Source organism: Sinohyriopsis cumingii, chromosome 2, assembly GCF_028554795.1.
Source record: "Sinohyriopsis cumingii isolate HCF-2022 chromosome 2, ASM2855479v2, whole genome shotgun sequence".
Lineage (NCBI taxonomy): Eukaryota > Metazoa > Mollusca > Bivalvia > Unionida > Unionidae > Sinohyriopsis > Sinohyriopsis cumingii.
Window position 1 is genome coordinate 38,478,998 of NC_142962.1, and position 27,925 is coordinate 38,506,922.

At 35.8% G+C, this 27,925-nt stretch overlaps 1 protein-coding gene across 2 annotated transcripts in view; it reads right to left on the reverse strand.

Moving 5' to 3' along the window:
• Positions 1-35: 35 nt before the first annotated feature.
• LOC149804678 (bromodomain adjacent to zinc finger domain protein 1A-like) overlaps positions 36-27,925 on the reverse strand; it is a 95,091-nt gene continuing 67,201 nt past the window's right edge. The window contains exons 17-25 of one of the 2 annotated variants that reach the window (XR_016416440.1): positions 27,164-27,270; positions 24,252-24,379; positions 19,317-19,570; positions 15,694-15,842; positions 15,276-15,499; positions 13,092-13,274; positions 6,442-6,587; positions 2,890-4,355; positions 36-2,787 (exon numbers count right to left, since the gene is read on the reverse strand). Coding sequence is in view for 1 of the 2 variants with exons in the window: in XM_089942940.1 (XP_089799066.1) it covers positions 4,092-4,355; positions 6,442-6,587; positions 13,092-13,274; positions 15,276-15,499; positions 15,694-15,842; positions 19,317-19,570; positions 24,252-24,379; positions 27,164-27,270 (1,455 nt within the window). In the remaining variant the exon portion in view is untranslated. Of the gene's footprint in view, positions 4,356-6,441; positions 6,588-13,091; positions 13,275-15,275; positions 15,500-15,693; positions 15,843-19,316; positions 19,571-24,251; positions 24,380-27,163; positions 27,271-27,925 lie in introns of both variants that reach the window. The other variant, XM_089942940.1, reaches the window with a different exon arrangement.

Genomic DNA, 27,925 nt, shown 5'->3' on the forward strand with positions numbered 1-27,925 from the left:
AATGAACTAAAAAAGCAAGAAAGAGAACAAAGAGCAACAGTTGGTCATGTTTATTTCAAAACCATAACATACTAACCTGACTCTATAACTGATTGCATATCATTAGTTGCCCAAGTTTATGTACAACACATGTCCTTAAGAAGCCTATTACATGTCATTTATGACATACCATCATACATGTAATTCACCTCTCCATAACAAAAATACATGCATTATTTATGTGTAGAATACCAAAAAACCATTATTCATTCAGAAATCTTAGTTTGTTTCCTTTCTTTTCTTTCTACATAATGAAAATCCAAGTGCATGTGTAAGATAGGTTTTTAAGGCCACTAATGATATAGCCAAGTTTGATAGTGGGAGATTTTAGGAAAGAAGAACACATGTGTCACTATTCTAATAAATGTTTCTGTGGGTTGTGGATACATACATACATTCAATCACTTTCTCAAAATAGAAAAGACAAATCATTTATACAAGTATTCTCCCCTGGATCTCTCACAGCCTCCAGGGAAAAAGACAGTGACTTGTAACTTAAACACTGTCCAAAGCCCCAATACTTGGCATTAAATAGGGAGCCAATCTGCAGTTACCATGGATTACTGGCTCTGTACTTATCCCCATTTAGCCCACCCCTGGATAAATAACCTTGAAAACATTAAGATCCCCACCCAAGGGAGCTGTGGTGGCCCAGTGATCAAGGCACTAACTCGTGACCAGAAAAGTTGTGGGTTTGGTCCCACCATCAAACCAGCCTTGATAATCATTATATGTATGGATCTTGCTCTCATCTGAGATCCTGATGATATAAACCAATTATCAGTGGTAACAAGCTCAACCAATCTGATGCATGACCACACCTTTCAATTTGCACAGATCTTGCTCATTACTGAAAATTCCTAAGGCCTTGATAATACCAGGCCATGTTTGATTGAAGTGAGACCAAAAATATGAATCCCAATAAAGTAACAAGCAGTCAATCAGATAAAAGATTACCTCACTTGTATTTTTGTGTCTTGCTCATGATCAAACTTATCCAAAATCTTGAAAGCATAAGCATGCATTCCTAGTCTGATCAAAGCTCATAAATACAGACTCCATGGTGTTCTCCAGCTCAACCTATCAAATGCAAAACTGCCATATTAATATGCTTGGGACCTCACTTTTTATTAAACTGTTCTGAGATCTTGATGATACAACCATTTATTCCAATTCTGATCAAAATATGCTCTGAAACATATCCTCCAGAGTTGTAACAAGCTCAACCAATCAGATGCAAGATCACCGTATTAATATGCATAGACCTCACAGTACAGATGATATAAACCAGGGTGGTAAAACATCTTCAACACCATGGACCAAAAATGTAAAGTTTGTGGGCCATACATGATGTATAGTAATTATACCATAATTAAAGAAAATACTTTCCGTACGAGTGCAGGCCACAAAAAAATGTCCTGCAAGCCTGTAGTTGGACCACTCTGACATAAACCTAACACAAGGCTTCCTGATTAGTAACAAGAATATTTTCTGATGGGCAAACAGACAGATGATGGACAATCGACACATGGCAATGGCATAAACTCATTAAACCTTTCAACCAGGTGAGCTTAATACTAGGCAATTAATGTGCTTTTCATTCATTATGTTACATAAAATAATAATTGAAAATATTTTACTTCGTGGGTAGCACATTATCATAAGTACTAATTCCAGTGAGTTGTTGCCCCCCCCCCTTGTTTTATGGACATCAAGTAGATATTTTTGGGACACTTCACCCTCCCCTTCATTACTGTTTGCTGTCCAAAAACATGCATAAAATATATTAATGCAAATCTATAAAGTTTTAAATCTTGTTGATATATAATTTTAAAGCAAATTTAGGTGAAATACAATCGAAGCAACAAAAGATTCTGTATGGAAAGAACCTGTATATCCGTAAAAGACATGGGACTGATCATTGACCACTGAGCCATATAGTTATTTTCTTCTGTAACCTAGAATTTAAACATTTCAAAAAAGTTTTATTCTTGAAACAATATCAGATGAATTGGCGACCTGGGGACATGACACTTGTAAATGATCTTTAACATAATGGCTGATTACATTTATCAAACAAATCCAGTTTGATAAAACAACTTAGCAAAATAAATAAGGCCTCTAGCCAGCATGGAAAATTTATACCATTGTCAAAATAATATTGTTTTGAAAATAAGGGTATCTGTGACAACTATTAAACAACAATGTAATGTAAGTAGTATGCAAAAGTCCACTGAATCATAAAAAAAACGGAAAATACCACTGTACCTAAATATATGGCATGTATATTTTGCCTGCTTTTTTCTGTATAAGATAAACATCCTTTTCATTATTCTGAAAAAAAAACAATGGATGAATCAAACCATGCCTTAGGAATTCATATAAGGTAATTTCACTTTGGAATTGTCACACAAAATGGTATCTAATTACCATACGGAGATGAGATAATTTATTTGGAATTCAAAGTTAAACAAGTAGGTTGCTATTTATTCCAAAATGTGCCACATCAGTCAAATTAAAGCTCAGCTGGTGAATGGCAACTCAGTTTTATACAGGTTTTTAAAAAATGTTAATTGGTCTCTTAATAAAGTTTAAAAAGGACGTCTAACCTGGCATTGTCAACATCATATTAGAACGTTCTGAGCCCCCCACCCGCCGTTCAATGTTGCTATACCCTGAATCAGAGCACTTAATTTCTATTGTTTCTATTGCTCCAGTCAACCCATCTCCACATGTTTATAATTTTACCTGGAGGTTAACTACTATGGGCTCAATGTTGCTATACCCTGAATCAGAGCACTTAATTTCTATTGCTCCAGTCAACCCATCTCCACATGTTTATAATTTTACCTGGAGGTTAACTGCTATGGGCTTGCATCACAATAATGGACAATTTTGAGCTCTCAGTAGCTTGATGCCATGGAAATAATGATACAATCTAGTCTTGTAAGCCACTTATAAGCCTGGAAAGAGTTAAACTCTTCTTCCAATTTAGTAAAAGCATCAAAGAATCACTATAACCCTGCCCATATGACAATGACTCGCATTATATACACAGAAATGAGAATCAAAAGGATAGTCAGATTAAAAAAGTCAGTCTAGTATTAAATTTTTTAAAATCTTGTTCATAAATAAAATCTGTCCACATTTATGAATTCCATATGAATTTCTACATCAAAGTAACAACTGAGAAATCTACCACATAAAACCATTTGTAAGTAGAGCAAATCTGCAAACAACAAAGATCCTGATCTGCCATAGCATAATGTACCTGCAGATCAGGGTCTTTCTTGTTTGTTCTACTGATTACTACTAACTGTACAGACCCAGAACTGCAGGCACATTATTTGATGGCAGATTTGGGTCTGTACAGTTTGCAGTTGGGCTTGACTTGCAAGCGAGTATGTATGGTACCACTAAGACACAGACATAAGTGCTTATCTAAGGCAGAAAAATGAAGCTGTGTAAGATACCTGCAATGAGGAGAATGTATATTTTATGTTCCTAATTCCAGCCAGTTTATTTACAAGATTAAGTTACATTTGGTACTGACATCAACAGCAACACAGTTAACTATTATAACCTGTGTCTATTACAAAGCAAAGACAAACACACTAAACTGTTTTAACACTGAAATAACATCTAATGAAAAAATGTGTAACTTCTTTCAAAACATCTCCAGTTTATTAATAGTATCTCAAATTTGAACAAGTATTTACAGTGATATCGAGTTTCAAAATTAGATTAAAAAACAAACATAAGGCATGTAATATCAACCACAAATTACACAGCAAAACTATCTGAACAAAACTCTATTTGAATAATTGAGGTAATGTATACTCTTGATAAATTAGTTTAAAGACATTGCTTTCAATGATAACCATGTGACAAATGAAATGATTATGCTCCCTTATTTGTATAAAAACACAAAAATGACTTTACATGCACATCCATGTCCACAATAAAATAACAAATAAATGATCAAAATCCAAAAGAACATAAATATAAACTTTGCTTTAAATAGAACCACCTAGTTAAACGATATGTAGTCATCATTTTGTTCTTGCTCGCTTGCTGGGTGGTGCTGAAGAATCCAGACTTGTAACCTCTTTCAACCTCCTATCAAACAGTTTGCTTAAATTTGTCCCACATTTGAACTCTACCGTTGCACGTTTGTTGTACTCTACGCAATTTTGGAAAATCAGCCTCACATCTGCCTCAAGTTCCTCATGATCATTGTATTGAAATTTGTTAATCTTGTTACGGATGGTGGAGAAATCCATGGGTTTCTCAATGATATCATAATAATCTGGTACCTGAAATGAACAAGACAATTTCAATTCAGAAAGTTTTAAAAGCTTTTCAAAGTACTTTTTCAGAAGAAAAAAAAAAATCACTCTTACCCCCCCCCCCTTTTTTTTAACAAAGTATTTTTGTCATCACTTTTGCAAACATACTATTCTGACATGCTCTGCAGTAATGATAAATTTCAACTGAACAGTCTTTAGAAAATTGATTTACTGGCATCATTCTCTTCAAATGTGGTTTTCTTTTTCTCATTTTAAAACAAACATGAAATCTAGAGATGTAGCATGTTTACAACCACACATATTTGCATAAAAGTCCTTCCAAATGCAAATTACACAGACCTAGATCTGCCATTGCATAATGCACTGGCAGATCAGGGTCTATGCAGTTTGTTAGGAATAATCAGCAGAACAACCAACATAGATTAGACCCAGATTATCCGACTGCAGATCATGATCTCTGTTGTCTGCAGTTGTACTCAGCTTATAAACAAGTATATACCCGACCTGTTTACCCATACATTTTCTTGTCAGTATTTTAAGCACTGCCTGTCAGTACTTTTAGAAGGCAGTCTGTATTTTCATTCAGTGTTCTAGCATCTTAACACAGCACAAGTCACCTGTGAAACAGGGCACAAATAGTAGGCACTATAAATACACTATAATTACCATTATGTACTACTGGACATAGTGACGGTACAATATTCTGCAAATAACTCCTTGTTTGTAAAGACACTGATATTTAGAGGCAACTCTGTCTTCTAGGCAAAATCTGCAGATATTGACCATTGACTTAAAACATGTCTATATTACAGTGATAAAAACCCACAAAGGACTACCTCCATACACCCAAATTCATGCTGTTATTTACCTCTGTTACTTTCTCTAGAAAATGTTTTCTCATACATATCCATAACATTTAAAATAAAGCCAAATCTCTACATTTTACATGGTTAAGGAAGACTTAATACAAAACATTATGACAGAAATTGTTACCACCACCCATCCTCTCAGAAAATAATAAGTTCATCTAGATAGGTGAATGTATCAGCTTTGTTAACATATACAGTAATGGATTGCTTCTAAATACCTTCTGTAATTTTGGAATGTGGGAACATTGCTTCTGTTAACTTGTTAGTTCTACAACGTAAGACATAGCACATATTGTTTTTGTTTTAGTATTTTTCTGATACCCTCAACATAAATATCAGCGTCAAGGTCTTACATGTAGGACTATTAACTTGTCAGCTGTGCTCAATGACAAATTCATATTTACAATCAACTCCCATTGAATCGCCTCAGCCCGTGTTATTTGCCTTTGAAATATGTGTTGATCACTGACTTGCTTTCCCTTCATCATTGACAAAACATTTATATTTCCCTTCACTAATGATTCCAATTTTGCATCATTTTCTGATTCCATGTGCTGTGAACAGTCATTCCTTCCACCATGTGCACAGGAAAAGTCTAAGTTCTCCTTTAGACGATGGTTTAAGGCATGGCCAAAGAGTATTATAGACTGGTAGAAAATGCTGCTCCATTTTCATGATCAGTTTCATGCTGAAACTTTCTTATCAGCAACAATTTTCTTTATTTAAACAACTGGATGTTGATAATGTTAAAATTAGTGATGTGGCACAGATTGTGGACACAGACGTGGAGTGAAGAGACGATATGGCAAAACAAAACGAAATAAAAACACTTTAAAATTAATTTTAAAAAATTAATAAATAAATGCATCCTCAAATCTTATTTTCAAATCATTGACCATACCAATGGAGGTTATTCCATACAAATACGGTAAATTACGGACGGGTAAACAGGTCTGATATACAGCAAGTAATTATGTTTTGATCAATTAGCAGATATCAAGAATTTCATTACAGATGGAACTTTTAGGATGAATTTTGCAAAATATTTTTCCTAATGTCCTGACCCTAAACTCTATTCATTTGTTGTCAACAAAGAAATATTCTTTTTTTTATTCTGCTTTCATTTAACAAAAGACTAGCCTTGAGTTTAAATTGTTTACAAAAATTTCTTCTTAGAAGCATGCATCAAAATTTACCACTAACATATTCCGTATGACACTTACTAGTTTTTTGTCAACGGGTTTGAGAAATGGCCAAGAATCTTCATGGTTTATCAGTTCCATCACCACCTCTTCAAACATTTTAAGCTGCTGGACTTTGGTATTTCCCCTAGAACTGCTGGTCAAATGTTTTGGGTAACTATCCTCACCTGTAAAGAAATCAAATCATTAAAGAGCTCTTTGTTAATGTAAATAAGTACAGTAGGAACTTCAAATATAAGAGAATCATGTTGTACAGTAAATACATATCATATTCCTGACAATCACAAGTCCAATAGTTACGTGATATCAACAACAAACTCCTTTATAATGTTGCTGTACAGAAATTCAAATATATTAAATAAAGTCAGATACTTTTTGTAAAAACCAGCAATCTGGCCAGTCTGATTTATCAAGCAGAGAGCACATGTCAACATGGTAGTCACGTGATACAACAAACTCCAGAAGTTGTTCTCAGAATACATAAATATGGAGAATTCTGTGTTCTTTCATTTTGGTATTTTTTATTACAATCAGTATCTTTCATTTAATATTTTTTTTATACTGTTCTCTACAACATTTCAAAATGTGGGTTGTTAGATTTGTGTACTCGTGCAACTAGCAATGCAAATCGCGAGTACCAGGTCACATTTAATCAATGACATAGTTTTATCTTGTCTTTTAGCAGATTAAAGACATAACAATTTTAATACTCACAATTTCTGAGAAAATAAGTAATTTTCATATCGATTTCATGCATGTACCACCTGATCTAGGCCATCCAGTAAGTGGCTACACTTTGCCACCACCATGTTGGCCTCTTGTGATACTAGACTGGTTTTCATACCTTCCATGTAAGGAAAGATATGGCTATCGAGCAGACTTTGAAAATAAAAGTCCACTAGACGAATCATCTAATCCACTGGGCATTTGGATTGAATCAGCATATATGGTATGTTTATTGCAAGCAACCAAATGATCCATACTGCACCCTCCGAACATTCTGGTTAGAACTCGATAAATTTAACTCACAATCAGTTTAGTTACAATTCAATTATGTGATTGTCTCGGACATCATGTGGTGGCAGAAAATTCCCGGGTTTTTTCCCAACTTTCATCAATATTTGCAAAATTCAAGGACTTTTCATGGGTGGAATTTTTTATATCATTTCTTCCTACATTTTCCCCTATTTCCTGGTAGCATGGGAACTGTGTATATATTTAAATTCACATCTAACCCCCTCCTAGTGGTCTAACTCACTAGACCAACAAGTATGTCTCCGCTTTTTTTTCTTTTTTTCTGACAGCTTTCAGAAAATAAAAATAAAAAAACCGGACACCTATTTGTTGGCCAATCTAACTCACTGAATAAAACACTGGATCAGATATGATGCCAGTACACATGAGCGCACCAAATTTGTATGAATTTACATACTTTTAAAGCAGTAATATACAATTACATTCTGTAAATTACATCAACATTGCGAATATAAAATGTGCTTTGAGCAGTATGCAATTTTTATTCAACTTTTAACTTTAAAAGAGCATGTCGCAACATAATTCGTGCTGCCAGTAGTGATCTCGCAGCGCTTGAATGGCTGTTAAACTAAATTTGATTGGTTCAGTCAGTCCTGAAACAAGCATTTTATGGTGGTTTTAACCTTACTTTCATCATGGTAGTTTTACAAATGCGCGTTTCAAATAAGGGCCAGTCAGGAAAGCAAAATGGCTGAATCACAACAGGGTTTGTCTAGTGACGCTTTCAGTCACCAAATACTGGCTGGTGAATGATGATGACAATGAATTTCATGTATATCAGTCCATTGGACATTGGGAAAATGTCAGTGGAAACACCAGTGTGTGATTTTGAGCCCGAAATTGACGTAGAGTGCAAGTCCGATGTACGTGTTGGATGAACTAACCTACTATGCAGCATTATTTCAAAACTACCAATCCTAAATACATGCAATTTAAAAATTCAGTGCAATTTTAATTTCTTTTCTCCAGACATTCTGCACTGAAATTTTGTGCTAACTTAAGTTGAGCGCTCAGATAAACTGAATAAGGATCAAAAGAGCATATTCAAGATACCCATGTCTGATCAAGCAAACGATGGGAATGTTGGACTTAAAATTCTAATACAGCATTATGAAAGAGGAAAAATCTGGCATAAGAGGCAGCAAAGCACTGATTCAAGAAAGTGACACTTTGGCAGAGTTCATGTTTGTGAAAACATTTTTTGGGAACAGAGATATCCAAGAGAGAATACCTGTGGAACCATACATGTGAGATGTCGAAAATTGCACAACCATAAAAAACAGTAACTTGTTCAAGCTAGTTATGCATATCATATGCCTTTTCAGACAGCAGACAATGAAATGGAGTTCTCAGCACAGAAAACTATTTGTACACAGAGGAGGAGGATCATATTAAATTCAGAAACAATCAACAGATTAATGCTCATAGGGAACATCAGAGAATCCTCATACAACATAATTAAGTGTGTGTAGATCTCTAGTTGGCAGAACCACTATGGCTACAAAAGAATAACGAGACTAACTTTCATATCATGCAGATGTATTACCAAATGAAGTACATACTATCTATGTGCACAAATTAAACGACATTCAACATAAGGGACTGACTGATCCGTGCAAACTCAAAAGCAAGATGGATAAAGTTTGTCCTGTTTATGTTTGATTATTCCTATATATGTTTTGAGCAGGGTGATATTTTCTGCAGACCTTTTGGCAGTTATTTTTAAGCCATCATTTGGTATTTGTATTACAAATTGGATTATTATTATCTAGTACACAACATTTTGAAGCAATGTCATTAACTTGTTTAGATCCAGAAAACAGTGTGGCTGTTATGGTTTTCTTTTCACAGAAGTTGTCATCATAGATGTGTCTATACTGATACAAATTTGATCACGAGCACTCTGAAATTTTAAGTTATTGTATTTTAATATCATGGTGTTTGCACAGGTTTACAATGGGAACTGAATTAGCACAGTGAGTCCTGAACTCTTGAGTCTTGTGCAGAAACATGGAATCTAAGCAGAATACATAAAAAAATGAAGAGGTTTTCTATCTTGGATTTAGTCTCACCATTGCATTTCACACGATACATATATTCAAACAAATAGCATAGTGGCAAGAAAAGTAAGTGACAAATTTAGATACATATCATAAACAAGACAAACCATATGTGGGGGAACAAGATCATAAGAATAGGCTGGAATGGAGAAGTTTAATAACAACAATAATGTATAGAAGTGTGCCTCTTTTTTGATGTGTCTACATTATTTTCTCAGCTTCAGTAAGAAATTACATCAAAGGGAAGACAATAATGGGTGAATAGTTAACTAAACCAATGTGAAATTAGCTACTTAAAAGATGTATCAAATTGATTTTAACCTTCTGGTTGTATCTGTTCTGGTCTGTTCCTGTCCATTCTGGTGATTATGTCCAATGAATCAGTATGGTTGGAATTTTTGGGGGGCAAATTTAAACATTGAAAAATCTTTTGGCAGATTATGATTTTACACTGTACTTCTGCCTCAGAGATGTGAATAATTTCATTTCTTGGTTGGTTGATTCTGGTTGTTGTGCAATTCATATGCATACTCTCTGCTAAAAATATTTATTACACATGCACATCTCCAGATATCGGTGAATATAGCTTGACTACATTATAACAGTTCTGGTTGGAATAATGGACATTGCTAGAGAAACTTTAAGTGAGCTAAAAGGTAAACATTTTGGCAGCATGTGATGCAGGATTGCTCAAAACTTCTCCATCTCATATGCTCATCATGAAAAATCCATTTGTATCAACTGATGATGACTTTTACGTAACTGTCAGAAAGGCATAATTGACGATATTCAAAGGTCTAAAAAATTTACTAAAGTCAAAATTGATAAACTCGTACAGTTGTGGCAAAAATGATGGACTAGCACCTTTGCTGCTGCTGCGACTATTGTTTAGTTGGTTGATTTAGTTTCGTTTGGTTTGGGAGTTTTTTTTGTGGGGGACGTTTCAGTACATGATAGGCTATACAAGGCAGCCAATATATTAGGTGGAGAAAGAACCCTGATAGACCAACGACCCAAATTGGTTGATCTGTGACAAAAACTCACTCTGTGAGGTGTGCAAGTGATCTGTAAAAGCAAGCACCTTGGTACACTTGGGCACATGGAGCCTCTCTTGTTTTGATGTCTATTTCCAACAGCCGAAGTCATTTAGACACGAGACTTCAGGTTTCGTTAGATCATTATGGCCTTTACACCATTTTCAGATCAAGGGAATCTATATATGGCAACCTATTTTACCACTAAAGAAAATCCAGGTACTTTTGAGACACCAAACACCACTTATGTAGAACCTCTGACCTTCCACAAGTAACTGGCAACATTCTCATGTACACACTGGAGGCAAGTAATCACATGACAAGCATCGTGTACCACTCGGCCATTGAAGCCCCTCAGATCTGTATAAGGTATAAGTCTCATATGAAAGACCAGAAGTGGGAGATAGAACCTATGACAACTGGATTGAAAGTGCAGAATGTTACTGCTGGGTCATCAGTGATGATGATGATGATGTTGACAATACAGTTAACTGCAATGACTTTGACTTTACAAGTACTCTGAGAAAATATGATTCCTTGACTGCCATCCATTTTTTAAAATCTAATTTAAAACTTGCTATATTTCTGGGTTTTTTAAAAAACTTATATTAGTCTTGCACAAGGCATAAAAATAAGAGTTCGGTAACTGAAATATATGTTCTAACAAGAAATGAAATAATGCAAAAGTATGTAGAAAATATGTGACATCACTTCCACAGGCATTAATGTTTTTTTCTGATAAATCATGTATTATAAGTTTATTAAAACATTTATTGAAAAAAATTATAGCAAGGAATCATAGAATCTGACCACACATTTAAAGCAATACAAGGTTAAACTATTATTCAAATCCAAAGCAGCATGCCTGAGAACAAAGAAAAATAGCAAAACATAGTGATCACTTTAGTAAACACACAGTTTAGTAAGGATACAAATTCATGATTTCGGTATTAGAACAGAAATGCCTACTAGAAAATATATATTCATGGACATTAAATTAGTTGGCATTAAGGTTCTGACCAATGACTTCAACAAATAATAAGCCACCAAGAAAATTTTGAGTTCACAGTATCAGAGACATACATGGCTGACAGACAAACAAACAAAAGGACAAAAGAATGATGATAATGAGTGAATACAAATAAATATATGCTGTAGATTATATGATCCATGAGAATTTAGTAGATTACCTCCAGTCAGCTGTCATTTAAATCGCTCCTATCCACAACCCAATATTAAAATTGCTGCTGCTGCCCCCAACCCATAGCCAGAAATTATGTACAAAAAAAATATGCTTCTGTAGGGGGCAGTGTTTTTCGATTAAAACAGATCTGATAGTGGATCATAATTTTTTAAAATTGCTTCTGCTGTGGGTTGGTTGAATTTGAAAGTACCTTTCCCCAGGAAGTTAGGAGGGATTGTGGTAACAAACTTTTTGCAAACAGATCGACAGACAATGGACAACCAGTCATTTGAAGCTACTGGCAGCTTTCTCACATTCCCACTCAGACAGAGGTGATATGCCAGTGTTCAGCAAAGTAAGCACTTTGGACCACTCGGCCATGTGGGCCCCTGTAGTTGGATTTAAAAGCAGGCTTAATATATGCATCATCATATAATACACAAAACTGCACATGCGTTTTCTTCCAGGTCAGTGGAAAGAACAAATCTGATATGGCATAAGGATACAGTGAAATCATCAGAATGAGATGTATTCATTAGCTATATCAAACAACTTTTTCCCTCCAAACTGAAAATAAAACAATATGGTTTTTGTAATTTTTAAATACCACATCTTTTACACTTTCTAAATATTTTAAGATTTACTGAACAAATGAAATTCAAATTGAATTGGGATTTTTTAAAGTTTGATTCACTACATATAAAAATATCTATGCATGGAAGTCAAGGAAGAGCAATAAGTAGTTCAAACCTGGGTGTGAGATACAAAACATGGTTTGAACATCAGATCCAGCATGTAAGATTAAATGGTCATGTAATAATAAAAAAAGTGCCCCCCCTCCCCCCGTGGTTTCCATAAGGCAAATTTAACCTGAATGAGAAGAAAATCATAAGCAACACAACTTCTAAATTGTCAGTAGGAGTTATATTTTGTTTCTATTAGCTACTCGTAGATCTGAAGTCATGTCAAAAATGTAACCAATTTGTATTCAGGTACTCACTGCAGTAGCAGCTAACACTACTGTAAATTAAATTATAACAAAAAAATTGTGTATTTACTGTGAATTCATTTATATTTTAAAGTCTGTTTATGGTAGTTCTTATCAATCTCTTCATATATTACACTTTAGTCAATACATGTAATTAAGTTTTAATGGGTTTTATTGTTTACATACAGATCTTTACATTTATTGTATGTAGCAACTGTGACATGCATGAAAATTGGTAGACCCTGTTACACTGTCTTGTAAACATCCACATAAAAACTGCAAGCAAGATTTCCTTGTTCATTGTGATAGCACATACTAGCAAACTGTATTTTTATGTGTGTACAATTTACTAATATTTGTTGACAACATACCATTTTCACGAGGTAGTTTTGAAGCTGATTTTGAGGATTTCTTCAATTTTGGTTTCTCATCTTCAGAATCAGAATTTACAGCTCGTTTTTTTCCTCTTTCGGTTTTGAGTGTCAGAGGACTACTCCTCGGAGTGCTTTTAGCAGACGAGCGATCAAGTGCCGTCTTTCCCTTCTTGGAATTCCCTGTGACAGAAATAAAAAGATTCTTACAGTCATGATGGAGGTTTTATTTCATTTTAAAGTGCAAAGAAGAAAAAAAAGGAATTATTGTCAGTTGCTGGCAAGGTTTGAACAACACTTTCAATACATTATTGGCTATATCATAACAAGGAAATGGGAGCCAAGGATGACAAGGCAGCTGATCCAGGCTGGCTGGGATGATATCATCCCACAAGTCTTGGACTATGACTCTGTGATGTGATCTGCATTTTTAACATAGCTTTAAACAAAAATTCAGTCATATCGCTACAATGTCTGCAAGTGAACATATGCTTTTTGCATTGTAAATTAGTTGTACAACCTTAATATAAAACTATTTAACAAAACAAGTCAATATCAAAATGGCTTAGAAAAATGAAATCAAAATTTAAAGGATGAACTGATTTTGTCTCATTTTCACACTGTCTTAGCTTGAATTCAAGCATGTTTGAACTCTGTGTGTGTTTTTGATTTTTAACGTAGCTTTAACAATTTTTCAGTCATATCGCTACGATGTCTGCAGTGTTATTTCATAGTGATGTCTAGCACTGGCGCATTATGCTGCAGACATGTAGCATGATGTCCGATCAAGTCACATTATTCTGATGCCAGAACGACCAGTCCTAACAATAACCTCTAATGCTGAACGCCAAGTGAGGCAGCTGTTAGTACCATTTTTATGTCTTTAGTATGACTTGGCCAGGGATCAAACCCACAACCTCCCTCATCTGAGGTGGATGCTCTAACCACTATGCCACCAGAACGGTCCATGTTTGAACTGCATTTTTAAGACTTGCAAAATGGTTTTTAAGAAAAGTTTAAAAAAACACAATATCTCAAGTAGAAGAATTTTGTTCAGAATGAATGATTCATCTGAATTAAATTATTTTAAAACAGGATGATTCCAGAAACATAAAGTAAAAATAGTCATGAGGCTACCCCTTTTACCAACAAAAAGTGGTTCCTCATAACTGGTCTGTGCAGAAGGGAGAACTTAAAATGAAATTCAACTGGGTTTAAGATATAAAAGGATCCATATATTGTATGCTTTAGTCATAATTCTTTGATATCCTTCATGCATTCATCTAAGAAAAATGTTATGTAGCAATAAAACTACACTAAATGGTTTGTGAGGTGTATTTATGACTGCTTTACAGTCCACAGCATACAACTCTACTTTCTACATTTAAGGAAATCAGTAGCCAAGAAAATTTTCTCGTTCTTTTCGTGCATCTCAAGTCAAGAAACAACCTCCACTCAACCTGAAGACTCCACTCTGTAATCATGGTTACAAGGGATTAAATAAAAGTCTATGGTGTTGGTATCTGGTTTTGAGATACATTTGTTTGCAACAGTGTTGAAACATTTTTGACCTAATTATCATGGTCATTGGTCACTCATACCAGTGTATTTATATCATAAAATCAATCTGTGCAAAAAGATTCTGATAAAAAAATGACAGGTGGTCATTCCTTGCAGAGGTTATTCAAATCAAGTTTTACTGTATATACTGTCAGACTGTTCATGCAAAGTGTGATATTGTGATAATGGGAACATACGGTATCTACTACCATCCAAAACATCAACCATAACGTTTAAACCCTATTAGAATGAATATGCATTGCATGTCAATCATTCAATAATTCTTGCTGACAGTTGCTTACACCTCACAACTTAAATTTGTACAAAAATGTAGATTAAGTCCTGACAATATCGTACATAAAATCAACGATCACATGGCATCAATGCAGTAATAAGGTAAATAAACGAAAGCAACCAGGCTTGCAAGCACCTTCATACATCAAAAATACATTTTTCTTCCTATACTACCAAAATGTCAGATATTTCCATTTGGTACATAGCAGAAATAAATTTCTGAATCATCTATTAAAGGATTTATGGCATATTAAATTTTCTTTCTATTTTCAGATGTCAGTATGGATATATACAAAAGGTGTTTAATTTATTATTATTTTCAAATCTAACCTGCAATGACAATTTTTCCTGCTTTCTTATCTGTGCCAGAACATATATGACATAACCATTTTCCTTTGGGGACCTTTTTTAGTGGTGGATTCGCACAGGCCAGATGGTAGGAAAGAGGGCAATTGTCACAAAGAATTAGAGTGCCTCCTTTCTGGCACACAGCACATAAACTGTCATTCTCTATCTCTTCTTCTTCCTCCTCCTCTTCCTCCTCTTCATCACCACTGAAAAATAATGCAGGAGTTCAGTGAAATACCTTTTTTTATGTCTCATGCAAACTGAACAGCTGTTCTTAATTCTGTGAAATTTCTATTTCAATTCTCGTATACGTCAAATGTTTTTCCTCTCCAAAGCTTTAGAAACTACATGGGCTTAGTGCCAATAGTAAGAATGTGGTCATGTGAAAATTATACTGTACCCATCTTCTTCTTCCTTCTCTTCCTCTGAGGTATCTTCCTCTTCACTGGATTCCTCTGCACTGAATGTTCTTCGTCTGCCTTTTCTTGGACTCCGATGCACATCCTTGGGTCGACATGCTGGGCAAAACCAGTCTCCTTCAGGGACATTCTGAAAATTTGAAGTTGTAATTTATGAGATATTGCAAGTAATAAATTTACTTTTAATTGATCAATCCACCCAAGGGTACAACATACAAAATTTTCAAACTGTCTCATCAGGAGAGACACTGCTTGTGAAGCTTTACTTTACATTGCACTATTCTTCACTGCTATGTTCAGTGTCCAAGCATAGGGAATTTTTTAATAGTACATGCCTAATGTATGGGACCATCTTATACCTGTGCTTGGTCAATATTGTTCCTTTGTGATATGTAAACATGTAGTCCTGGTACAAAGTATAGTATGCTCATTGCAATCTTAAGCTGCCATACATACTCATGTACAGGTCAAGTCCAACTATAAAATACACCAGTAGATTATGGTCTATGTTCTACTGATTACTCCTAACAAAATGCATAGACCCAGATGTCACAATGCCTTATAATATGAAAGATTTGGGGCTGTGCAGTTTACTTCCATCCCTTGGTCAGAATATATGCCACACTCAATACAGCAGTCAGCTGAGGCTCTCTTTGAATTTAGTTCCAGCAAAACTGTAAAGATGGCAGCTTAATTAAGCAAAGTCAATTACATTATTGCATACTGCTGAAAAATACCCAGTACATTTTCTGAATATTGCATTATTTAGGAACAGTAGAGCAACTAAACCAGTTTTTTTCACTCAGTTGTCTTTCTTTGATAAAAATACATCATCTAGCCTAGTTTTCTTCTCATGTGCCCATTATTTTACGTTTTCAAACTAGGTACCACACAAAATATGCTCTGTTGAATGAATGAGACCATTTTCCTTTTAATTGCAGAGCAATGAAACCATATCCGATATTCTTGAGCTATAAGATTCGCAAATTAGCTACTGGGGCAGCCATACTGGATGTAAGATCAGTATTGTTTTCATTTAAGAAAAACCAGACACCATAAAAAGGCATTCAGTGAAATGATGTGATGCAATTTTGATTTTTAACATAGCTTTAACAATTTTTCAGTCATATTGCTATGATGTCTGCAATGTGGCAGTTTATAGTGATGCCTAGTACTGGGACGCAGACATGTAGCATAATGTCCCACCCAGTCACATTATCCTGACACCAGGCTGACCAGTCCTAACACTAACCTGTTAATGCTGAATGCCAAGCGAGGCAGCTGTTAGTACCATTTTTGTAAGTCTCTGGTATGACTTGGTTGGGGATCTAGGCATTTAGTGAAAACCCCATGACAGTATGGTAATCCACTCAGGAGAACTGGTAACGTGACTTTCAATATGTTCATATCTGAGGTCAGATCAACACCATTATCATTCAGGACCAACTATGTATCATAATTATTCATCTGGTAAAATAATCAATGTTGATATGACTTTCAGAAATGCTGCCAGGTTCGTATTCAAAGGGGGAATCTCACATCCCATCCCACTTGTCACCAAAATAAGGGGCAAGAATTAAAAAAAGGTGGATATTTGAACATAATTTATTATTCAAGGACACTTAAGTATTCTCTCTTTCTTACTGCTCTATTCTGTTAGGGCACTGTTCCAATCTAAATCCTGGTGGTTTTATAAGTATTAAATTGCTGACTGTTTCTGAGCTTACTCTGTTCATTGTACATGCATGAGTAAGATTCTATGTTAAAAATCCCCTTTTACAGTCTGCTGAAGGAAGGGACATATGTATAGCTAGCATAACCAGCTTCAACAAGTTGAGACTTCTTTATAGTTGTTACGTATAATTTTCCAAAGCTCAAACGGATTGTCTCTTGGACATCTTGACTCCAAATTAAGATTGTTCACTTAACAGTACTCTGCTAAAGTTTCACTTTCTGGAATCAGTGCTTTGCTGACTACAATGCCAATTTCTTATCTGTCTAATGATGCTGTATTAATGTTTTAAGTCCATCAATGCCTTCTTTATTTACTTATCAGAAATGAGAGTCCTCTAAGACCAAATACTTGGAAAGTTGTTAAAATAGATTCATTTTCCTGAGAAAATCTCTCTATTTCAAGCTTCTAATGAGATCTTTTCTAAATTTCTAATTCAGATTATGTTTTCCAAGTATTTATATCCTTTTCCTCTATACCAAGTTCAAAAACTTGCAAGGTGATGGTCACACTTCCACCCTTTTCCTTTTCAGCCTTTAGTCTTTTCTGCAATTCTTGTAGATAAATATCCTTTCCAGACTTAGGCCTGTCAGCAGTACAGCTGCAATGTCAAGTTGTGTCTTCTGGAAAACCATTATGTAAGGCACCAAGAAACAGAACCAAGCTCATGTGGAGACACTGTTCAAGAATATACAGCTGGTGAACTATAGCAATAGTTCTTAACATTCTTGCTGTCACTTTTGTATCAGTCAAATGAAAAATCTAGTATCCAAGACTGGAAAACAAGTTCCTGAGCCCTATAAAAGGCCACAGTGAATGCCAGATTTGAACCGTTTTCATTTAGGATCAACCAGGTATTATAAGAATTCTTCTGCTGAAAACCCCATGTCAACAAGACTTTCTGTCCAGGAATAGCTACAAAAGGTTATCAAGATTGCTGCCATGGCATCCATGTTGAAAGTCTGATTGTCACCATTTTCATTTAGGACCCACTAGAAGTCTTCTGGTGAAACCCTTTCTTTATATCACTTTTCAGTCTGGAGTAGCATAATAGATTTTCAAGATGACTGCCATGGCATCCATGATGGAGGTCATTTTTGCACCATTTTCATATAAAAACAACTAGGCATGATAATATGTGGCCATAGTAGACATTTAAGTGGCACAATTTTCATATAGGACCATGGAGACCTTGGGAGCAATGTGTTTAAAGTTTCATGGCAATCCTGCATATAGTTTACATACAGTACTGATAACAAACTTGTGGATAGATGTACAACAGACAACAAACAGGCCATCCCATAAACTCTTTCGGTCTATGAGAAGTGGAGCTAAAGACAGGAATTGAATCAATTTATCTGGCCCATGCCCTGGAGGTTGTCTATGCCTGATTTAGACCAATATTCAAATCAATCATCAGCAAACAAGCCCAGCAAACTCAATAAGGTACAAAATTTGGGTTCTTCATTCTGTCACATGACAAAGATCTGGAGCAGAATGAATGCACAGGTGAATAGGTAAGACAGCCAATCAGAATTCAGCATCCAACACTTATACCATTGATTGGAGTATCAATTTTTCCAGACAATGCCAGCACTGACTTCAGCATACAAGAAAAATGTGTGTGTAATTTATATAAACTTGCAAACTATGTCCAGTTTTAGTGACATTTTAGTGCATAATGACTTTTTGCAACATATTTTCACATTTTGCAGGAATTGTGCACCAGAAAGTCCTGGATGCAACCTGGACAAGGGTAGCACTCGAGCCATCTTCCACATCTGTGGTAGTGCAAGAACGTGTGAACCCTCAATTTTAGTGATGATTAAAATCAAATGAAAAATAGTTCTCAAATTGTTGCTTTTACTGTACCTTAAGAGGAGGCTTCAGGCAGTACATATGGTGACCCCTGTCACATCCATCGCACAGCAGCATCTTTTCAGCATCACCCTTCCTGCGGCACAGCCTGCAGCGTGTATGAAGCGTGGACTTAGACCAGGCCACCGACTTCTCCAGTGTGGAAAGATGTAAGAAAACCTGAGAGAGACTGGTGGATTGAAGCAGTGACTCTTCCCATCTCTCCAACTGCGACTTCTGCTGAGGTTTGTTCTCTTCTGCTTCTCCAACTGCAAAACAAACTCTGCTATAAATAACAGGGTTCTGAGCCTGCAGAGAGTGCTATGACATACAGTAGAACTCAAAAACATTACATAAAAAAATATTATTAATCAGGATGAGGATGATAATGAGGCCATCATGATCCTTCTCCAAATGGTGATGCATGTCTTTATTATCTATATACACAAATGAGACAAATGAAAGCAATACAAAATGGTTCCAGTAACAACAGTATGGTCACCATGATGGGGCATGATTCACTGCCTCAATTTTAATTCAAAAAACAATTTGGGATAAAAAAAACTTGATGTCAACACCAAGGATTATGAGATTTCAAATATGGTGCCACATTTTATTTTTCAGTGAGAAAGATTAAGAAGACTTCCAATCCACATTTTGAAGAGTCTCATGTAAAGAATTAACTTCCATCAAGTGCCTTATAACTTGAATCTTTCACACAGATTCAAGTGCTGTAGAAATCTTGAATGTCAAATGATCTTATAATTCCCACACAATTTGTATTTCATGAATGAACCATTTTTCATCAAGGAAGCAAACTATAGTAATTGGATACAAATGTTTACACCTAGTTCAAATGAACCCCTCTAACAGGTCATCACATTTTTATTTATCTCCTCTTCAAGCAAATTACTTTCACCAAATACCATGATGAAGCCGTGGTATACATGGAAACAATACTTAAACTTAACCGTAATTACAACATTAATATGAGAATTAACCTGCCAAAGCATGTGCCCTGGAGTGGACACTCCAGCTTTTGTTGCCTACAAAACCTCAATAAATGAAAACGTAACAGTTCTCAGGACAGCCTCTGAAGTCCAGTGCACTGCATGGCATTGACTGAATAATTTTTGGCTTTAACTGGATTCAGACATCTGCCATTATCAGTGACATAAAGGGCACGTATGATGGTATCAAAGTGGCTTTTGGCCCCATGAAAAAAAAAAAAAATACTGAAGACTATCATTGGCAGATTATAACAGACTGTCCAAAGCAAATGGAACATTCAATGGAGCATTATTCTGAGCTCTATTCAAGAGAACACAAGGTCAGTCAGGATGTACTAAATGCTGTGGAGTGCTTACCAACCATGGATGAGCTTGATAGTGTGCCAACACCTGAAGAACTCAGTCATGAGCTGAACGCACTTTCCTCTGGAAAGGCCCACCAGAAAAGATGGCATACCAGCTAAGTCATCAAATGCGCTAAGGAAAACCTCTTCATAAAAATGCACAAACTCTTCTGCCAACGCTGGAAAGAAGGTTCCGTACCACAAGACATGAAAGATGCCCTCATTGTCACCCTCTACAAGAATAAAGGTGACAGGAGTGACTGGAACAACTACTATGGCATTTCCTTCTAAGCATCATGGTGAAACTCTATGCTGAGGATGTACTGAAGAGGCTCCATGCTGAAAGATTCTATGCAGAGACACAGTGTGGGCTTAGAGCAAAGAGACCCACCACTGATATGGTACTTTCACTCAGGCAGCTGCAAGAAAAGTCTAGAGAGCAGGGGAAACCACTCTATCACCTTCATTGATCTTGTCAAGGCCTCTGACCTTGTTAGCAGTTACAGACTTTTTAAGATCCATGCAAACATTTGGTTGTCCACCCACCCTACCCAGTATTGTAAAGTCTTTTCACACAGACATGAAAGGGACCATTATGATTGATGGCTCCATCTCAGAAGAGTACAGCATCATAAGTGGAATAAAACAGGTCTGTGTCCTTGCCCCCACACTGTTCAGTATCTTCTTTGCCATCCTGCTCAAGTACCCTTTGGACAAGCCACAGAAGGTATCTACCTTCACACTATATCAGACAGGAAGCTTTTCAACCTTTCCAGACCTGGGGTAAAGACGAAAGTACAAGTGAAATGCATTAGGGACTTCCTATTTGCTGATGATGCAGCAGACACAACCCACTCAAAGGATAATCTCCAGCCACTCATGGATCGTTCTGCAAATAGGCACTTCAGGTTCACTGTCAGTCTAAACAAGAAGCAGGTGATGGGACTGGGTGTGGATGATCCTCCATCAATCAGCATTCAGGACTCGGAGCTGCAGGTAGTTCATGAATTCATGTACTTGGGGTCAGTAATCACAATCTTTCCCTTGAGAATGAACTTAATAGGCACATCAGTAAGACTGCCACCACATTCTCCAGACTGACAAAATGAGTATAGGCCAATAGCTGGCTGATGGAACACACTAAAGTCCCAATTACAGAAAGCTTGTGTGGTGAGCACATTCTTATATGGGAGTGAATTTCATCTTGGACTCTGTATACAAAATAAGAAAGAGAGCTTAATGCATTCCACATGCCATGACTCAGACGTATCCTTAATATTACAAGAAGAGACAAATATGAAACCAAAAGTTAGCACTTGACAGAGCAGGGATCATAAGTATGTACACCTTCTTAGGAAAGAAATGCTTGCGTTGGTTGGGCCACATGTCCAGACTGGAGACGACCAATTCCAAAGGACCTCCTATATGGGGAGCTGGAAACTGAGAAAGACCAATTGGATGACCTCACCTATGCTAAAGATACATGCATGCATGATTTATTGCATGATTTATAGGCACTCAGTATCAGAAAAGACACTTGGGAAGAGATTGCCTCAGGTATGCATGGCAACATGAGGTACAGGAAGGATTAGCAAAGTACGAGAGTGATCTTAGACAGAAAGCAGAAGAAAAAAGGATCCACAGAAAGGCCAATCACCAAGGAAAAAAAGAAAGAATGCAATTCACAACTGCAACAAATGTGGTAGAAACTGCCACTCTCACATCTGACTTTGTAGACACAATAGCTACTGCCAAACTGATGTCAACATCAATCAGCGCATATCCATGGTCTTGTGAGACTTAAGGAGGCATGCTATGAGGATCTTCCATGGAAAATAATAATTTATGCCAAAATCTTCAACACTCGGAGAACCATTCCCCATCATAAACCCATGGCGACCATACTATACCAAACATTTTCTATTTGATCTACATCATATCAAAAAGTCATCAATATAAATGTTATCCTATTAAAAGGAAGGAACCCGTAAAATCATCAGGAAAAAAAAACCAGTATGAATCATCAATATGAATTTTGTTCAAAATTCTGTAATGCAAAACAAAAACTTATTTTCAAAAGAAATTTAATTTCTTCATCAAGGAAAGCCATTTTAACTTTAGTTTATACACCAACACCATCTCAGCCTAGAAAGTGGAGGGGTGGGGTTGGAGACATATATCAAAACAGCAGTACAATTTCATGGACTTCAGTGGGAGGTTTTGCCTAATGCCCCCTCAAGCCACCCCCATTACTTATCCAACTTTAGTTTTTACTGAGAGACTGCTTGTAACATGTTAGAAAATGTCCCAGAAACACATGAAGTCAATCCTTTTAAATTATTCATCTCAAAGAATGTTCTCAGCCACAAATATGAATATAAACCTTGCACAGTCAATAGATATCAAAGCATATCAATGAAACATTATGGAACTACTATATGTGCAATACTCAGTAGATTTAAATGTGTTATTCTGAGTAGATATAACCGAGGTCTCACTAGGATTTTCAAACTAGGGGTCCAGGACTCCAATTTTGGTAAAAATAAGAGTCCCACCAGCAAAACTAGTAGTCCCAATAAGCATACTGTGCATACCTGAAGTGGCTAAATGTCCAGATGAGAAGAACCAGTGGTTATCAATTAGAGTTTAATTTTCCAAATCCTTTACACCAATGATGTATAGCTCGTTTGTCCATTAGAGTCAGGCTGAATTTTGTCAATTCAAGGAAAGGTCTTATTCCAACACTAATCGCACACTTTCTTACACTTGGCTACTGTTCCATCTAAACTATCAGTTCTAGCAGCCTTAGCACTGTTCTCAAATTCATTACAATCAATTTGCCGTTTAACCCCAAAATACTAATCCAAATTTGCAACTAACATTTTGTCTAAGTCTCAACCAGTCTTGATTTCAAGGTCATATGCACTACTTAGTAGGCTACAATAGGAAATGAACATAATAATGAAAGCTAAAGTTGTTCATCTGATGTCCTGTTATAATGACCACACGTACATCTTGGGGTCTTTCTGCCTCTGAATTCAGTCATTGTAAATATCAGCACATTTTCCCACCACTCAGCAGCTAGTTGAAGTCTTTGAACTTGCCAACCAGCTATTGCATCATGTTGCTTCAGGTTCTTTTGATATACCCTTATATTAGAACATATACATCTGGGGGCCTTTCAGTCTTTGAATTCTGTCACTGTAGATATCAGCACAGCTAAAATGATCAATTGATCACCACATTTTCCCACTCAGTGTGCGGTTGAAACAGGTCTGGCAAGCCTTTGAATTTGCCGCCCATCTACTGCATGCATATGGAGGACTCCTGCATAAGTGATTTTCTGCATCCTAGATAAAAAAATTGCATCCAAATATGCATGTTTAAGCATTTCTGATACCTCTGTATAAATCATACAATATTTACATATAAATATATACATCTCTAACAACCAAGTGACAATAGCAGATATCATGTAAATGTACCCCAACTTATACTGGTGTCTGACCCCATGTATTTTAAGCCAAAATAATCATGGGAAATTGTATGGAGTAATCTATAGATACAATTATTTGCGGATTACAAAGATTACTTACCAAGTGGCGGAATCAAATACTTGGGATCTAATCCTCTGCCTATCTGAGCTAGAGCCTTGGTGAGATCCTGCACCACCAGCACAGGGTCATTGGAGTCTAAAGAGAACATATCTTCATTTTCCTTGGCACTGCAAGATGGCATGAAAAAAAGTTATTAAGTACTTAGAATACAGATCAAGTTTGGTCATCAATGCATATGTATTGATGATTGTAATTAGTGCTGCATGAAAATCTAGTCCAACAGCTTTCTAAAACAAAAGTAACTAGTGACTAACATGTATGCGTGTATGTGTTTAGGTTACAAGTGTCCCTGTGTGTGTGTGTGTGCATTTTACAATCATAAAAAATGCTCCAGGTGCAACATATGATCATAATATATAACAAAATAATCATTTTAAAAACTAACAAACTTAACAAAAAGTTTCAACTTGACTTGAATAATTTCACAATATTTATTGTCACATGAATTTGTTCTCCAATACTATTGGTGCTTATGTTATTTGATGTGCATGTCAGTGTTCACATCGTAATTAAGTCACAAACATTTCTCAATTTTTGCAGCAAATAGATTATATTTCTCTCTTTCATAACAAATCTGTAAAATAAACACCCAAGTACATCAACTATATACAAATAATCAAATACATTCACTGGTCTTTTTCTCCAATGGACACAGCCTGTTGATACTCCAGTTGAGCTCTTTGTGCGGCTTTGGCAAAGATTTCTTTAGCCTTCCTTTGTTGGGCTCAATGTGCAATCGTTTCTTTTCCTTCTCAATGAGAGCCTTTTTCCTTTCAAGCTGGTGCTTGTATTGGCGACATGCAGTGCACATATTCTGACAGAGAACTACATCTGTTCTCTCATGCAAGAAATTTTTCTTCTTATAGTAATTAATTGCATTTTTTCCAGATGCCTTCTGAGCTTCAATTTTTCCATATGCAGCTTCTTTTGTAGGTGCCGTTCCTAACTCTTCCAATCGCATTTAACGTAGAGCAGAGGTAAAAAAAATGCCAGTCCTCTAGCTTTCAGTTTTCTTATAAACTGATCAACTAAATTTCCATTGAGTTTTCGCTCGAGCATTCATATTTCCATACGTTTTTTAAACCTTTATGTAAACTTCTCGTGTCATGGTCTCTCTCAATTCAGGACGCCATTTTTTGCAAACACGCTTCTTCTTTCCAATGCCATCAGTTTCCATTACACGAAGATTCACTGGATGAATAATCAGAATACTCTTGTCATGTGCTAACTAATAGATGGAACGAATACGTTACAAGGGTCATTGCAGAATGGGACCGATCAGACCATTTTTTAAAAAACCAGATCAGAGATGATATAAAAAAAGGACTATATCAAGAAAAATCGGATTCAAGTCAGGAGAAAAGTGGAATTACGCTTTAAAACAGAGAAAAATCATGTCTGAGAGTTTTAAAAAAATCTATCCTCGGGTTTAAGAAAAAAAATTTAAACCACAGCTGTTGAAAAAGATATGAGAAAAATGAGTGCTATGTCTCATTTTCTACTAAAGTGAGCTCAACAAAAATTATACAAAATAAAAGATGCAGGTTAAAAAAAGTAGAATCCTCATAACATAATGCTCATCGGTGACCATATACCTGTATGACTTACTAGACAGACTTTATGCCCTCTTACAACTAAATTAGTTTTAAAATATGAACATTGTTATATAACCATAGATAATTCTGAAAACAAAACCAAAGCAATGAAGCTAGTTCTCTCTCATTATAACATGATTTGGAAGCCTAAAATAAACCCACATAATAAATGAAAGAGCATTACATTATGACATGTTTCAGCATTACATTATGAGATGTTTCAGCATTACGATACGAGATGTTTCAGCATTACATTATGAGATGTTTCAGCATTACAATATGAGATGTTTCAGCATTACATTATGAGATGTTTCAGCATTACAATATGAGATGTTTCAGCATTACATTATGAGATGTTTCAACAAGGTTATGTCATATTAATGCACAAAAACATTTGATTATTTGAAATACTATAATCAATATTCTTTAGGCATGAACCAATATTAAGAGAAATATTTCATGAGTTGCATCCTGGAATTAACAAAGGAATGTGTGTTTGGGGGAGCAGAACAGCTCAATGGAATGGACCTTATCAAATTTCCAGTATTGTTCTAATTAACCATTTAATAAGTGCTAGGAATGAAAACTAGCTGCAAGTCCTGGTCATGTGGCAGCAATTTCTATACCCCTCAAGGAAAAATTATATATGCATGCATACTGGGTAATTTCTGGGGAATCCCTGTTCTAAATATAAACCATGCTGTTCACTGGCTTACTGAAGGAGACTGTGGTGCAATTTGACAGAAAGGATCACACTATTTAAATTTACCAAAGTTTTATTCAAAATTATTGTGCATTATTACATAAAATGTGGGAATTTTGTTTCTTTAATGAAACTTCTCCCTTTTAACTTGTACTCTTGTAGGAGTTACTTGCAGAATAGCAAGAAATCTTGCAAGCACACACATTGGGATCATTGACCATACCAATATTATAAATGGGACATCATTTTACTGTGTGGCTTTATAGCAAGGGACCATTGTATAAATAAATTTTCTGAAATATTTTTAGAATTATGCAGCATGGATTTCTTATACCAATGCTCTTCTCATTTATATCAATGCCTATCCATCCCCACTTGCTGCAAATGTGTCCCTACCACCAGGCTGTCCCCAGGGACTGGATCAGAATTCTAAAACTGCTGTGGAGTTATATTTCAAGGTTTCAAGCTTCAGTGTTGAATAAAGTAGTTGTGCAACATAACACAATTGCACAGACATACAGTATGGCATAATCCCCATCTTTCCTTTCAACAGTGCAAGAATAACAGATAACAAACATCGTCAAATTACTTACATTTCTTCACGAGGCAGCTTCTCAGATTTGGCAAATACTGGATCATCACACTGAGGATCATAATTTCCATCTTCGATAGCACTTCTCCATTTTGCTCTGTCAAAAACCTATCAGCAAAGAAAACAAAATATATTTTAAAGTCAGATATATATGAAGTCTGCCTCATTAAATGTTTCTATACGCTTTGAAACATCCAAGTCTAAAAAACTTTCAATACTTACTTATTTCATATCAATGTTTCAGATAATCAGGGCTATCAAACCAATGAAAATACAGGTGCGTATCTTTTGCAATATAACCTTTTGTTGAATTCTTTGTGATTCAAGTAACCTTCTTTGCCCTCCAAAAAAACAGCAGCAAATTTTTGGGGAAAACCATGACATTTCAGAGAGTATAAAACCATTATAATCCTCACATGTACTATCTACACTAGCTTACAAGCTGAGTTATGCTGCAAAACACATTGAGAGACCTGCAACTTTTGTAACTTGCATATTATCTGACAAATATCAGAGCATAAGTTGTTTGCAGTTTGACTTGACTTACTACCAAGTACATATCGTATCTCCACTTCCTATGTAAAGTGAATGACCTGGATGAGCTGAGCATTCATTCATTCATTTTCATATCTCCTGTAAACTTGGCTGGTTGTAGAAGTGCCATTATTGACTTGGTGACGATCTTTCTCCATTTTGCCCTGTTCTCCACTGCTCCTTGGAACTTTACTAAGTCCATGCCTGGCCACTCTATGATGTTTTGATC